The sequence below is a fragment of the Pezoporus wallicus genome, unplaced genomic scaffold, assembly GCF_028554395.1.
Source record: "Pezoporus wallicus isolate ANWC-B61680 ecotype Strahan unplaced genomic scaffold, APGP_CSIRO_Pwel_v1 contig_8166, whole genome shotgun sequence".
NCBI lineage: Eukaryota > Metazoa > Chordata > Aves > Psittaciformes > Psittacidae > Pezoporus > Pezoporus wallicus.
The window spans coordinates 1,761,448-1,777,433 of NW_026638114.1; the positions used below are offsets into that span (position 1 = coordinate 1,761,448).

General features: G+C 44.1%; 2 protein-coding genes across 6 annotated transcripts in view; one reads left to right on the plus strand and one right to left on the minus strand.

The window, feature by feature from the left end:
* Window positions 1–635: 635 nt before the first annotated feature.
* Window positions 636–6,490, minus strand: NME5 (NME/NM23 family member 5). Its single transcript, XM_057409469.1, has 5 exons — window positions 6,355–6,490; window positions 4,524–4,729; window positions 4,096–4,196; window positions 2,973–3,091; window positions 636–874 (listed from the first exon to the last, which is right to left on the minus strand). The coding sequence occupies exons 1-5, from the start codon at window positions 6,481–6,483 to the stop codon at window positions 788–790; spliced, it is 642 nt and encodes a 213-aa protein (XP_057265452.1). The 5' UTR covers window positions 6,484–6,490; the 3' UTR covers window positions 636–787.
* A 9,237-nt stretch (window positions 6,491–15,727) lies between these two features.
* The window catches only part of HNRNPAB (heterogeneous nuclear ribonucleoprotein A/B), a 30,501-nt gene continuing 30,242 nt past the window's right edge, over window positions 15,728–15,986 (plus strand). For all 5 annotated transcript variants that reach the window (XM_057409479.1, XM_057409481.1, XM_057409480.1 and 2 more), the window contains exon 1: window positions 15,728–15,879. The gene's annotated coding sequence lies outside the window, so the exon portion shown is untranslated. The remainder of the gene's footprint in view (window positions 15,880–15,986) is intronic.

A 15,986-nucleotide genomic window follows, 5' to 3' on the forward strand; every position in this document is an offset into this window, starting at 1 on the left:
CACAACAGGAATCAGCATACCTTTAAAGAGTGAAAAGCACCCTTCAGGTGAGATGTTCCAATTAAGCACCTTTCTTTCAAACAAATACTGGAAGACAGCATTAGTCCTTGACTAAAATACACCTTCTTGTGGCTTCAAATGGAAATCAAAGACTGATTTATAATCACCGTGCCTTTTGCCACCAAGATGGGAAAGGTACATTCAACTGGACCTTCAAATTATATTCTGATAAAATACATGAGGCTCAGGTGAATCCCCTTCAAGAGCAACTTTAGCTGGGTGATGCAACCAGCAATTAAGATACTAAAGCTGCTAATACACCTCCAGTAATTGTTTTCCAAGTCACACCCAAGCACCTCACTTCATCATGGAATTGGTGTCTGCTAAAACAATGCCCAAACACAACTCCCAGTTTCCCAAAGCATGGGCCAGCTCTATGTAATTTGGGAATCTGCACTGGGGCAAGTGATTTTGCTCTCCCCAAACAGCCAAACCAGGATAAGTGGGGAGAACAGCAGCTAAATCACACCTATTGAGATACTTGTCTTGTTCTAATCACCTCACACCATAAATTTATCCTGTGATTCCACATTCACTTTGTCAATAGAAAAGAAACTACAACTGTTACACCCTGGTTAAGTGTAAGGTTATTTATTCCATGAAGACAGGAGTAGTTATGACAGTAACATTAACTTCAGATAATATTGATTACATAGCCAAGGGATACACTGAAAATTATAATGTAGATCTGGAACTTGGAATGCTTAAGGTGGTTTCCACTGAGCTCTCACCCCTGATGCTTCTTCTCAGTGCCATGATGCTGTACCCTGGGTTTGTTAGGATTGTGTTCAATCAGCCAGTCAGCAAGCCAGATCTGTGGAACAAACCCACAAACACTTTCAGTGTTCTGTTGTCTTCTGTTAAGTGTATGGGAGAATATTAAAAGCATTATTTGAAACTTGATCCAGAAACTCTCCTGCCATGCTGTGAAACAGATTTTTCAGGAAAAAATAACCTGTTTTCTCAAAGTGTTCTTTTAAATCCTCAATGCTTATATTGCTTTCAAACTATTCACACTGACCTTTAGAAAACTTCCCCTGGCAATGTCTAGCTTTGTGTATGTATGAAAACATGTGATCCATACTTCAAATAACCTGGTCAACTCTATTTTGGACTGAGGCTGTACAATATGCATGAAACTGCTAAATGAAATACTACTCATGACAACAGAGATACTTTAGCTAAGAATTAATTAATTAAAAGTGACAGTCTTTTGCACTGAAATCACCTTATAGTACCTAAAACATTAACCCCAAACATGGTTACTTCTCTAAATTCATCTTTTAAGTGTTCCAGCCCATTGTACTTACATAAGAATGTGCAAGGGAGGAATGGCGTAATTTCATCTGCCACTCCTGGCCTGGCCTTAGGCAAAATAACCCTTTACCTCCATTTCTCCACTTGTAAAGAGACTTTTTAACACATCCTTATTTACTTCACAAGGCTCTTGATGATTAGTTTCTGGAATGCTACTTCATAGCTTACTGTGAAGTGGAAGAACTGACAGGATAGTAGACCAGTAAGGTAAGCAACGCTCTCCTTTTATTACCAGGTACAAACACAAAAGCCCAAAGCCCTTAGAAAGACTATTTGGTGGTAAAAACAAAAAAAATCACCCCAAATTCAGCTACAATTGGTGTGGCCTTTGGGCAAAGGGATGGATGAAAAGACTTCTTCATCTCTGCTTTCTAGATTTCTATGGTAACAGTGCCAGACATCCAGATCAAGTGCACAGGTTATAAAGCTGGAACAATCAAAGCACATTTAATCTGACCTCGTGTATATCACATAGAGACACCCCTGAATTATTTTTCAGGCTTTTCTTCTGAAATGTATCTTGTAAAAAATGTGATGTTGATTAAAAACCTGATAATGAACTAGAATCCACCACAGCTGCCAGTAAGTTGTCACACTGATACGTTATCCACATTCTTAAAGAAGCATGAGTGTGAACGACTTGAACTTTAAGAATACAAAGAAACATTTACCGTATTTTTTCAGAGGAAAGTAAGCTAATTTTGTTTAGGGACTGAGGAAGACACCAAACACCACCAAAACAACAGGAAATTAACCTTAGGCTTTCCACTAAGAACTGTAATTTGAATGACATCCATGGTTAAAAGGAATAATATGTGAGAGAAGGGCAAGATGCATCAGCTTGATAACTGGAAAGGGGTCACAAGAAGTTTGTGCACATCAGGTGGGGTCACAAGAAGTTTGTGCACATCTGGAAAGGGGTCACAAGAAGTTTGTGCACATCAGTTTTCTGCACATCAGGTTAACTACATGAGATGGGTTTCACTTCAAAGAATCATAACATTTTCATGTGGAACTGTGGAGCAACTCAAGTGAATGCTAACCAATGCTGCATATAATAGTTATATATAAATAGTCAAAATAATAGGTTATTCAAATGAAGGATTAATATTAAATAAGCACAATGACACAATATAGACAGCCTTGCTAAGAACTCTATAGATTTTTACTCAAGTGTGTAACTACCACCAGTGTGACTAACATCTAATCTCACTTAGCATCTACTGTATGAGTTATTTCATCTCAAACTCATCTCAGAAACAGTAAATTAACTAAAAACTTCTACATGACATCATACACATGCTTACCTTTCCAGCCATCTGTAACAACCGCATGTTAGAAAGAGTTTTACAGAAACCACCCAAACCCCCTCTCCCCATCACTTCATAAGGCTGATTTCTTTTAGTGCTGGCCCTCATTTCATCTGTTAACAAACCAATCGGTGTCTTGAAAGGCAAATGTTATCTGATTAGCTCATTAGCAGGTAGCTAAAACAGCACAAAAGAGTAGCTTTCCTATATACAGGGACTTCCCTAACACAAAGTAGGTGTATCAAAAAGCATACAGCACAACACTGATTTACTGTACGTACGTACCATTGGGTCTGCTGGCTTCTCTTTACACAGTGCAGTGAGCCCAGCTAGTAATGTGGGCTTTACATAGAAGTTCAAGTAATCCCTGGCTCTCTGTCCAGTTGGAACCGGCTCCACAATCACTGTAAGGAGCAACCACAGGTGTTGGGAAGCAGCTTGTAGGGTGATTAAAAAAGGCATTCTTTCAAAGGTTGTTTCTATGCATGCTTCTATTTTCCTTAATAAGTTAATAATACATAATGGTTTTTATATGTTGTCTCCCACAACAAACTGCAAAGAAACTACCCAAACTCCTTTACGATGTCCCTGAGGTAATCTTACTAACTATAGCAAATTATGAAGGAGAAGGAAATCAGATCATCTTGAGAAAACCTATATCCTTGAAGATGCACTGGGGGCAGGAGAGAAACAGTACATCCCATGTTTAGTACAGTACATCCTTCTTGCAGCGTAAAGCTGGTTTCTGAAGACTCCTAAAAATCTCACCTGAAGTCCTGCTTTGTTATTAGGGTGAGGAGAAGAAACATGGTTTATAATGGGTAAGGTTTGCAGGGAAGTGCAACATCTTTTACTAAACTGATACACTTGACAAAACCACAAGTTTTTTCCGTCAAAGAGAAAAGGCATCATTCAACTCCTACATTACAAACAAGAGATCCTCTCCCAGCCCTTTAAGATTTCATGACACATTTCTCTGGCAATTCCACATTAACTTTGGAATTGTACTATGAGGGCATCCAGCTGCTGTTGAAGAGGAATTACTCAGCCTGAGCCCAAGAAGAGTCAGTCTTCTCAAGCCAACAGACATCCCTGGGGGCTGACAGTGCCAGAAGCACGTGCTGGAAAGAGCTTCCCCCTTTCTCTCATTTACCAGGTTTGCTCCACTTCCCAGACCACAGTTTAAAAAGTAGAAGCAATCCCTGTAACTATAATGGCTCTTCAGGTATGTTTTGGTATGCCTTTCCTTAGTAGAAAAGCTTGTGCATAAAGACTCACATTCTCATAAAGCAAACAAGCTCAACCTCTTCTAAATCCAATTGTATCTAGAGTCTGGGCAGAGACAAGTTTTAACAGGGAAGGACACTATCCTCCAAAGACTGGCAGTGTATTATTTGTACCATTTTACCTTCTGGAAACATGAATCTGATTTCTCTTTCTGCTGTGGAAATGCTGCGACTGCCATGAAGCCCATTCCTCAGGTCATCAGTCCCATAGATTGCTCTTAAGCTAAGAACAGGAAAAGTAACTGCTTGGTAAGCAACTGAAAACCCCTGCCAGGAGCATATAAAATCAATGTATATGGACTAATTAACAAGGCATTGGCTTGATCTTGGCTTTAAACAAAATAAGAAGCTATCTAAAATATATGTTTATGCACTCAGCATCCCCCATTAAATGAATTTTGCATACTAAAGAACAAAGGTGGAAAGTTTTGAGTCTAAAGTGACTCCAAATCTGTATCTCTAACATAAAACCAAAAAGGAGAGGAATTCTAGCCTCAATTGAGAGAATTACAAGACCCTGCTGGCTTCCCAAGGCCAATCCATGAGTTACCTGTAAGGGTGCGTTATCTTAGCTCTTATGCTGTTTGATGGTCCAAGCAGTTCTTTCCAGTATGAGACTGCACAATATCTGGCAAGAACCATAGCAACTATTGGTCCAGAACTCATATAGGCTGTTAAATTAGGAAAAAACATTTTTCCATATTGGTCTGCATAAAAGTTGCTACATTGCTCTGGGCTTAACTGCAGCTTTCGCTTCTAGAAAGTGGAAAAGAGAAACAAAGAATTAACAAAGGCTTGCTAAACGAAGAGAGTTTGCTACCTCAGATACAGTCCTGTACTGTGTCACATCTTCAAATGCAGGAGAACAGACACAGAGCCATTCCCAGCCTAATTTGATTCTCCAAGATCTGATCCTCTTCAAGACACAGAGTAACAAAGAGCAAGAGTTTTCCAAGTTAATTAAGCGGACAAATAGGCTGTTTGAATAAGGTGCGCTTTTGGCCTACGCAAACTACAGCATTTTGTAACTGTTGGATGACTTAAAGCACAGTCAGAGCACCGCACAGAGAAAGTGAAGAGCATTACAAGGGCAGGATTTAATTATTCGCCTGCTCCAGCGTAATGTTCTACTTTTAAACCATTTTCTCCTCTGCCCACACTGGTACTTATGCAATTGTTCTATTTTTCAGGCTTTCTGAGTCTCACAATAGCTACCTACCCACATGTGGCCAGGATTAGGACCAGGACTAGGTTTGGGAGGTTATCAGTAGGCACAGGGCAGTCAAGAAGAGAGAATTTAGAGAATTACTGTGAAGTTCATTCTTTGAGCCTGAACTGGTGCAGCACAAGAGCACCATGAATTCTGATTCCTAATGACTTTGGTGCCAAAAGTCACTGCAGACGTCAGAAGATGCTATAAACACCTTGTCATTAAAAATAATAATAAAAAAAAATTTAAAAATCTTTTTTTTTTCTTATATTTTGTATAAATAAAAAAGGGAAGAAATTAAAAAAGAAGAAATATGGAAAAAGCGGAATTTGAAGAATAAGAAAAAATACTGCATTTCCAGGGAAAAGAAAGAAAGGTGGAAAAGGAGGGGGGAAAAGGAAGGGGGGGGGGGAGAGGGAGGGAAAAGGACGGTGAAAAGGAAGGATAGGGAGGGGGAAAAAAGAAGAAAAATGGGAAAAAATGAAAGAAAAGGAAGTAATAGAAAAAATGGGGGAAAAGGGGGACAAGAAAAGGAAAAAGAAAGGAAAAGGGAAGGGAAAAGGGAAGGGGAAAGGGGGGAAAGGGAAGGGGAAAAAGAAGGGGAAAAAAAAGAAGAGAAAAAAAGAAGGGGAAAAAAGAAGGGGAAAAAAGGGGGAAAAAAAAGAAGGGGAAAAAAGAAGGGAAAAAAGAAGGGAAATGGAAAGGGAAAAAGACGGCGCTGCTTTGCGCAGTCACGGGCGAGGCCGGCGGCAGGAGCGGGGGCACAGCGCCCTCCAGCGGCCCGCCCGGCTGGGCAGTACCCGAGCTCGGCACTGGCGAGCCCCGCCGAGCGGCGGAGAGCGCGTCCTGGCTGGCACCGGGCAGCGCAGGCGGGGCTTGGCCGTACAGGCCATGACCACCGGCACAGTGACACAGCGGTGTACGCTCTACTTGGAAGAGTCTGCATCTCTGCCGCGTGTGTTTGCTAAAGCCGAGTCTGTTGACAAAGCCTGTGTTTTCTGTGTCAGCAAAAACATCGGTGTGGTCTGCCCGTTCCATGCGGCAGTAAAATGGAATCTGGCAGCAGTGGTTGATGATGTGAAAAATGTAAGTTCATTTTTAATCACTTGCTTAACTGCTAAAGTCTTGCTCTGACTTACAAAGTGCAGTTATCTCCTCTAGAGCCTGTTACCTGAAGGATCATGAATCCCGACCTGAGGATGACATCCTCTATTTCTTCTTCTTTACGAACAACATCTGGTTTGATGATGGCCAGAGTTCTTTCCACAAAAACCTGAGGTTCGGGCGTTAACATCTGCATCCTGGCTTCTAAACTGGACGTCATGTGCCCCTTTCCCACTGCAAGGACACCAGGGCAGGAGTTTCACTGTGTAAGAGCAGAGAGGGTCACCCCCATGCCACAAAAGCCATGTGAGGTTTACTCTGGGTTAGTTAGCTCTGTAGTTCCCACTCCCATTTTTCAGTGCAGAAGCACTTTGTGGAAAAGAAGCCAAAAGTCCAGTGTTATTATAGTTATATATTCAGCGTAAATAAGATGTAAACTGCTCTAACATTTCACTAGGACAATACATGAGAGAGATAGTGTTACCACACACCTTGCTGCGCACATCCCATCCTCCAACTGTGTGTTCCCACCCCAAATCTGTGTTCTCTTGCCTGCAGGTTGTGGTGTGGGATGTACTACCCAGAGCTAGTCCATCTGTAAGCCCCAGGGGACTTCTTGTTATTTAATTCCTGTATTTATGGACTCAAAATCCAGTTTTCTGAGGCCATTAGGAAGCTATCAGAACACAGAATTGTTCTGTGATCAGCAGAACTAGTGCAGATAGGCTCCCCATGGACCTGTGAGCGCGTGTGACCTCCTCTTCCCCCTCGCCCCTTCACCTCCGTGCTCCCAGCCCCACATCTCTCCCCACCGGCACCCCACAAGACACGGTACACAGCCAGCCGCCGGCTCCCTGCTGCAGAAACCGATGCAATTACTCAGCTAACCCTCTCTTTTAGATCTTTTAGAAAGATCTAAAGCGATCTTTCCTGTACCTGTACTTTGGAGGTTCCCCGTTCTCTTTCAAATCTGGTTGAACAGACTGCAGCCGCCATCAGGGAGGAAGGCGCACAGGACCGCGGGGCTGCCTTTACCTGCGCACCGGGCTGAAGGCACCCACGGCCCCCGGCGGCACAGACTGCAGCAGAGACCCGAAGGAGCGGCTCTCCCTTCCCTCAGACCCCTCCCCGCCTGCTCTGAGGGAGCTCCGCCCGCCCGGTCCCCCCGCCGGGCCTAACCCGGGCCCACGCCACGCACCCTCTCGCTCCACCGCCGTTGCTAGGCGACGGCGAGGCCGGCGCCAGAGCGGCCACAAGATGGCCTCCGCGCCCCTCGGCCGTGCGCTGGGCAGGGGGAGGACCCAAGATGGCGGCTGGGGAGCTGACAGCAGGAGGCTGACAACCCCAGGGCGGATAACTGAGGGTCACATCTACGTGTTCATGAGCACCTTGTGGGACACGGGAATAAGGAAGGGAGCAGCGGGAGCGCGATAAAAGCCGTATTTCTCTATTTTGACAAAGGTTTATATTGGTTTTACCTCACACACAGGGCTGCTGAGGGAGTCTCACAGCAAACGTTCATAAACTGAGGTAGCGCTTTGTGTTGAAGAAGATGCACAAAAGCCCTTCTTCGGGGTATTTAAATATTAATATTTATCGCAGGAGCGTGCCTGAGGTTTCCTGTTTACATGCCTGATTGACACCAGCGGGATCAGCGTACAGCACGCAGCCTTCTGGCACAGCAGACACACTAACCTGAATGTGTAGCTCTCCAATGTTGTTTTGCAGTGTTTTTTGTTGATTTCTCTGTGCGGGTGTCTACTCAGAGCTACTTACCACAAGAACAAACACATAATAAGTAAGAAACTGTTGCTGTTTTCCAGGTTAAACCATAATGAGGTGAACCACGGAGCTGGGGAAGCTTGGTTCCTGTGGATCTCTACCAGCCTCCACCACCACTGTGCCAGTGTTTGCTCCCAGAACACTCCCTATTTCCCCAGCTCTCCAGGGCTGCTCCTACTTGGAGCAATTACAGTGTAGTCCCTGCACACCCGATGTGCTCATCCATGCCATACCCGAGCCCGTGGCCTGGAATCCCAAGGGCTGGGTGCTCAGGTATCCGCAGCCCTGCTGCCGTCCGCTCTGTTTGCTGGGGCTGAACGCGGGCCAGCTGGCCCTGCGCTATCGGGTGTGCAGCGGCACCGATAACTGCGCCACGCTCCTCCTCATCCCCTCTTAGTGCCCATTTATCACAAGTTGAGGGATCCGAGGTGCTCCCGACACCTCTGGCCTGCTCCTGAACTCAAGTTCACCAATGAACACAAGTATATCGGCTTCAATTTTTACTGAACTCAGACTGAAAGTAAAGGAGAAATCCCCCAAACCCCCTCACTTTAAGAGCCACAGATGCTGACATTGTACCCTGGTTAGCAGAGGAAAGAGCAAATGCTGTTTATAGTGTAAGAAGAATCCACTTTGCCTTTATCTTCTTCATGAGTAATGTAAATAATGTGAAAGTAGAAATGAGAAACAAAACTATTTCCTTGCAGCCACTTTGGAAAAAAATGGAAAAAACTATTTCCTTGCATATTCCAGTTTGGAATATGTTTGAAATGCAAAGGCTGAAGTCTTTATTCGCATACCTTAAAAACCAAATAAAGGTCCTGAGTGTACAAGATGGAGTAATTCAGATGCAGACTTTGTTCACTGATACAGGCACTTGGTATTTCTTCCATAGGGATACCTTGTACAGTATGGAATCTGAAGACATTATGAACACTGCAAGGACACAGAGATAATGGATAACATTTAAAAGTATTAAACAGAAAGGCTGATGGAAAGAGTTCACCGTTTTGTTTTAGTTCAGTTCAGAGTTCATTTAGGAAGATGATTTCATTTCAAAGTCAATGAGCACCAGTCTGACAGCTTGGATTTTAATTCAAAGGCTTCCTCAGCCTGGATGAACGCTTCAGAATTGTGATTACATAAGAAATGCTGAATTTAATATCCGTGTAAAACACTGCTTCATCTCCTGCAGTTTCTTTATTGTGGGCATGCTTTATTCAGCTAACCAAGCTAAGAAATCAATCTCTGTGTGCCTTTGGATGCTGCAGCTTAACCGGGAGTAGGGTTCTGTGCGCTCTGCCCGCACCAAAGGCCCTCGCTCTGTGTCGGAGTTTGGGCTCCTCGCTGTTTCCAGAACCATTTCTGGAGGGCGGAGATTGTCTAATTTTAGTACCTCGGAGAATCCTCTGCTCTCCAATGAGCGGGCGGCTGCATCTGGAGCTGCAGCCAATGACACCGGGCTTCCTGCGGCTTCGCTTCCCACGATGGTTTAATAATGCAGCCTTGCGAATTTAAAGTGGCCCCGCATGTGAAGAGAAAATACCCTCGTGTGTTCCCTAACGACGACACTGTCTTTTTACAGTAGTAGGGTTCTTCTAAAGCCTCGGATTCCATAAACTTGACTTTGCAACCCTGTGTTAGCATCGTTATCTTGTTTTTATTATCTTTATAGTGCTTGAAAAAATGTATGTGTAACTAAAATGCTGGCCTGAGGCACCTTCCCTAACATCTGCAGGCCAGAGGTGTGCTTTTAAGAAAGGAAACAATAAAAAAAAGGGTAAAATTACACTGACAATGAAATAAACCATGGCGGTTCTGAATACTTCTTAGGGCATAGCTTTGCTGCTGTATCTTATCTGTTAAGCTGTTTAATCAGCCTTGGTTCTCTCGCTTATTTTTAGCTGGCGTGGAATATAACAACACTGAAAGGCTGTGGCTGCAGGTGCATTTGCACAGTCAAGTAACAACAGAAAAATAACTTTTGAAGGAGAAATATTACTCCAGAGCTTTGTACTCCAACACTGCAACAAGGAGGATAAACTAATGGCTGGAAGACTGGTGAAAAAAGGACAGAAAAACAGAATGATGAAAATAACAGAGTGAAGAAAAGCTAAAGAAGCAATACAAACTAGTTGCATTGATTAAAAATGCAGCTTGCACATCCTTTAGCTTTACTTGCATTTTGACATTAAGCACAGAAGAACGTATGTGCTTTAGCAGCAATTTATTAGCTATACATTTACTACACACAACTTTAATCCACCACTGACTTCTTTGCTTCTGTCTCTCATGATAAACTGTCACACCCACAGCACCAGCTTACGTTCAGCTTGCTTCATCCATCCTTACTTTTGCAGTGTGAAGTGTCTCTGGCGGAAACCCTGTCATCAAGCAAACTTCCTCTCCTGCAAGCCAGCTCACTCTTCCATTTCTGCCTTCTTACAGCTAAGCATTTCTACTGCAGCTTATCTGCCCTCCTGTATTCCTAGCTAGCTTTGCATTGCTGCTGACTAACCCTTGGCAAGCCTCTCTTTCTGCTCTCCTCTGCTTGCTATTGCACCATTTTCTTTAAAGTTAAATTTAAAGTACTCTCCTGATGCTTTCCCTTTCTACAAATCTCTAAGCAGCAATAACAGTAATATTATCTACATATCTTCCGTAACTCCATCACTTGCCTTATTAACCTCACTCTGTTTCATTTCCTGATTTTCCTCACACCCACTCTTCCATTTGTTCGCAGCTTTAGTCATTGGGTCTGCTGTGACCCCCCAGCACCCACACAGATATGCTGGTCTCTTTTAAATACTAAGGAGAAAAAGCCAACAGAAACCAAATGCAAGTCTTCGGTAGAAGTGCCTCCTGTCAGCTTACTTTTACAAGTCTTCCAATGGCATCTCGTCTGGTTCTACCCTAAATCCTCTTAAACTTGGTGTTCCTTCCTCCTGTCATCGGGAAGTTTCTCAACCCATCTTAAACCAATCTCTTCTTTGGCCTTCAGCCACGTGTAGCATAGCCAGCTCATCTCTGATCTTCGCTTGTACAGTTATTCTCACCTATTGCTTCTCCAGTGACAGCTTCAGCTTGGCTTGTCAGTACCTTCCCCTATATTTTCTCCCGTCTTCTGCAAGAGCAGTGGTGAGCGCTGACCCTGACTCTCCTCCCTTCCCTTCTAGCTCACAGCTCAACATCCTGATGCACAAATACAGGTGTTACTGCCTCCATTCAAACTTCAGGTGTCTCCATCGTAATTTAAAGTTCTGGCAGTGAGCATGTATAAAACAAACCCTCTGTCTGTAAACCAACCACTATTCTACTGAGCTGTTTTACGGCCCACTGGCAAAGGAGCAGGTAGAAACTGACAGCCAGGAACGTGGTGTTTGAGCTCAGATTGCTCTGAACTGCTGTGGGAATCTCAACCAGGGCACGATCTTTGTTATTTATTGACGTGACTGGGAATCTCACTCAAGCTCTCCTCGTCTCAGTTATTGTTGACATCCTTTTCTCTGGCCTCAACAGATAGAGCATTTGCTTCTGCTCAGAAAGCTCTGCAACACCATTTTCTTATTTTTCCAATGTTAGTTCTCCACCCCTTTCCAGAGCCAGTCTTCTCTATCACACACAAAACTGTTGCTCTTCAATTGCAAGCCCTTTCACACGCTGTTCTGGTCCCAGGTACCTTTTGTTTCACACTGAAAGGCTATTTCCTGCCAGCCTGTACAACTGAATCCCACTACTGCACTTTCAAATAGGGTCTCCTGCTTTATCCCACCTCTTTGCACAGGCTCAGGTCCTGCTGAACACCTATAGAAGTTAGCATTTCCAACTGATTTTCTATAAAATTCCTCCTCATCTGTATATAGACATTCTGTATAGATACTGCATGTAGATATTAGAGGTTTACCTAACCTTTTGGAACAGCAACAATTGCATGCTTTGGCTCTTTCATTGTTCCACATAATGTTTAACATAATACTAGCTTGGATTATCCCTGAGGCCACTAAGCTCAGAGATAAGTATTCAGTGTGATACTACCCACAATGAATAAATGAGTGAATAAACCAATAACACCCTTTTATGTGGCAAATTGCAAGAGGCAATCAGTTAAATAAGGTTATTTGTTTTGTAAGTTATATTGTCAATGCTTCCTTAAATGCATCTTCTCACCATCTTAATTCCATGTAGCAAAAAGCATCCTTTTGCCATTCTTATTTTCTTACTTTCAGCTGTACCATTAAAATCAATGGGCTTACTTGCATAGTTATCAATAACATTTATTTATACTGTGCATAAAGACTATCTCAGGCAGAAGCTTCCTATAGCATGGCATTTTGTATATGGTCAGCAGCCTGTGACCTGACCATACACAAGTAAAATTCAATTGAATTTCAGTCAACACCATGAATAATCATAGTAATTACAGGATTAAAAAAAAATGGCAGACAGAATGATAGCTTTTTTCTCAGCAGTAAATGTGTCATGTAAGGAGAATTACCACCCAAGCAGGTATGTGTGTATTTTGCTTTGATTAACCACAGGCTTTTAGTGGGGAGTGAAATGCAAGGCCAGAACCCAAGTCACAACCCAGAGGAATTCTTTAAAGTTACCAGTGGCATGATGGGGCCTGGAGAGACAAATACTAATCCTAACAACACATGTTCTCGAGTTTCTCAGTCTTCTGTGTCTACCTTGTCACTCACACCAGTCACAGTTTTCGAACCAGAGTGTTTAGCCAGTGTACAACTACTCTAATATACTGCTGTTGGCTATGGGACATAGAAGGCATCAAACAGCTATTGTAATGGGGCTGCTGGGAATCACAGAGAACCCTAGGAACTGCTGTTTGGAATTGCCAAGATGAGAGATTGAGATGGACCTGACCAGGAGAAGTGGGCAGTTGGAAAGGAGTACATCGTTAAAGAAAGCAGGAAAAGATGTGCTGAAGTACCAGTGCAAGGGCTCTGAAAAGGGAAACAGGTTGAAGAAATACAAAGGAGCTGTTTGGGGCTGTGAATCTTGCAGGGGAATTAAGTAATAAAGAGATCATCAAAAGCACTCAGGTTACACCCATCAGCAGAGCCTAGTCTTACATGACAGGCTCATACCAACTACTGCCAAGTTTACTCTCAGGTGCTGGTCTATAAGCTTGTAACTTCATTACAGATGTGTTTTGCAGCCAGGTGACTCTGCTGCATACATAAAAACCTGCAGAAAGAGGGTGGACAGAGCACAAGAGCAGTAGTAGCATTTACTGCTTCAGCCAGTCCAGTTAGAGCAACCTGCAAATATCAGTTTGACCTTACATTCCCTGTGGCGACTTAAGCAAAAGCGTGGCATTTTCCAACTGAAGCAGCTAGCAGCACTGTGTAAATGAACACAGCCAGCTGACAGACAGTAGCTTAGTTGTTTTTCATCATAAACTTTACCTTTTTGGTACAGACCTGATAGGTTTACAGTTTCAGCAAAAGCTGCCTAAAATACCACAAGTTCTCTCACTGGATGTCAGGCAAGTTCCTCTGAGATGGTATAATTAGGCTAAAGACTACCTTAGAAAAATTTCTTTGCCTTTAATGTTTTATTTAAAGTTCAATGCAAGAAAAACGATTTAAAATACATCCTCATAAAGATGAGTATCTTTATCAGTAACATGTATACCTCATCCTGCAGGCATTACAATTATCAGGTGTACTGGTTAGGTATTCTTTGTACTCTCTTTACTAGACCTGAGCTCATATATTAGCCTGAAGAGCTGGTTGTAGAGCTTGTCCATAGCATACCCTGTCCCTGTCAGCAGATCTGGCTGAGATTAGCATCTCTGAAGATAAAATTCTGCACTATTGTAGCTTGGGCTGAAAATGTGCAGGATTATTTTCAAATGAATATCCATTATGCATAGAGCATCTGGTTGATACATCATATGTGTCACACCAGGCTTAGGTATTGTTGGACACTTAAACTGCTATAATAGTCTTTCACTTGTGAGCAGTAAACAGGTGCTGTGTGTGGGGGGAAGATTTACAGAAGCAAATAACTTTTATGGATGAGGATTTAAAATCCAGGTATTGTAAGAGAATCAGTTGTAATTCCAGTAACAAATACAATGCAAGTCTTGGTGCTCATGTGCACAGGTATCAAAGCAGAAAGCTCAGCTTGGACCAGAGATAAAGTGATGCTTGTGGCAAGCACTAAGTGAGAGTGGTTTGAAATTGGCTATTGTATTGAAGGCCTATTTTTTTATACTACCTCCCAATACTAAGAGCAATTTCTGGTTTTCTCCCCACTTCCCCTTCTGAGCTCTGGCTTAGGGTCTGAAGCAATTGAATGTTTTATTAAAGAAAGACGGGAGGTTCAGACCCTTATCCTGTTGCTTTTAATGCTCATCTTTACTGCTCTGCTTATTGTAGTGCTACAAAGCTTACAAAACCAAACCTCATTTCCCCTGTTTGACCAAGTTCCTACTTCAGCAAATGAATCCTGGAGAGGATAGAGCGCTCTAAAGGCGGTTCACTGAAGGACAGCCTGGATCCTAGGCCTAGACTTACCAACAAAATGTATTGCCAGTTTATTTTTATTCACAAGTAGCTACGTGCCCCCTTTCTGACTTGTAATAGCAGATGAAATAGGGAAGTTGAGACAGAGGAGATATGTAACAGAAGGTGGAGCAAGAAAGTAATGATGCATAATGAAAGAATCAATGATGCATATACGCATCATTATCACATATATTCATTACCAGACAAAATCAGGTAATAATGGTTACTTTCTGCCCAGAAGCAAAGGGCTTAACTTTTTTTTAAGGCTGTGTTAGTGAGCTTTGGCTGTCTGTCTGTCCAAAAGCCAAACTCTGTGCCTTTGACATGGACAAATAGGGTATTAGGAACACATCTTGTATGAGAATTCAAAGTATGATTGCAAGCAGTCGCTTTCTGCACTCTTCACGGGCAACTTTGCCAACAAGGCTGATATATCTGTGGGCAAAAGGAATTTAAGGCCTCAGCACGCTCAGGGCACGAGCTCCGGAGTTATGTAATATCCAAACCCAAGTTTCCATTAAAAAAATAACAAAAATCTGGCCCTCTCGGTTGCAAAACCAGCAGAGCTGGAAACATGAAGTAAACCTCTCACACTGGGGTAACTGACTCAGTGTACACACCACACCTTGAGCTGAACCACTGTAAGTAAACACCGCGCTCAGCTCACAGCCGTCTTTCCACAGCTTCACCGCGCGGGACCCGGCGGGACTGAACCGCGGTAGCGCGGCAGCCTCCGGCTATAGCCCAGCCTCTGCACCTCACCGGTTGTGCTTCCCCCCTGCCACGGGTGTGGTGTTCGTGAAGCGCCTCATGGGGACGGTAACGTTCAGCACGGCGGTGGAACGCCCGCCACATAGGGACAAGGCACGGCGGTTGCCGGCGCGGGGCTGCCCGGCTTCCCCAGAACGGCCGGTACCGCCGGTGAACGGTCTCCGAACTCCTCCCCTTCCCTCAGCCCAGTCCTGCGGGCCGCCATTCGCCTCACCCCGCCCGCCTCACCGCGGCACAACCAGTAGGAACCGCCGAACGACGTGACAGATAGGAGACGGTCACCAACGAGGAAGCGGCTTATTGCTGTGTGGCTGAGGCTCCGGCGGTATAAAGGCGGCCACGCGTTAAGGCTCCGGGCTGGAGAGTACGTGTCTGAGGGGAGGAGGCGGTGGCGCGGCCGGTGCGGAGCAGCCGAGCGCCGCGGGGGACGGGTGTCAGCCCCAGTGTGAGAAGGGGTTTTAAACCGATCCCGGCCGGACCGGATTTTACCGCGAGCGGGTTTTAAAGTGAGTACGGACGGGATGGCGGCGGAAAGGGGAGGGGCGGGACCCGACCGGATCAGACCGGCGCGGTGGGGGGAGCTCTTGGCTGACCCGCGGGCCGCGCTCGTCTC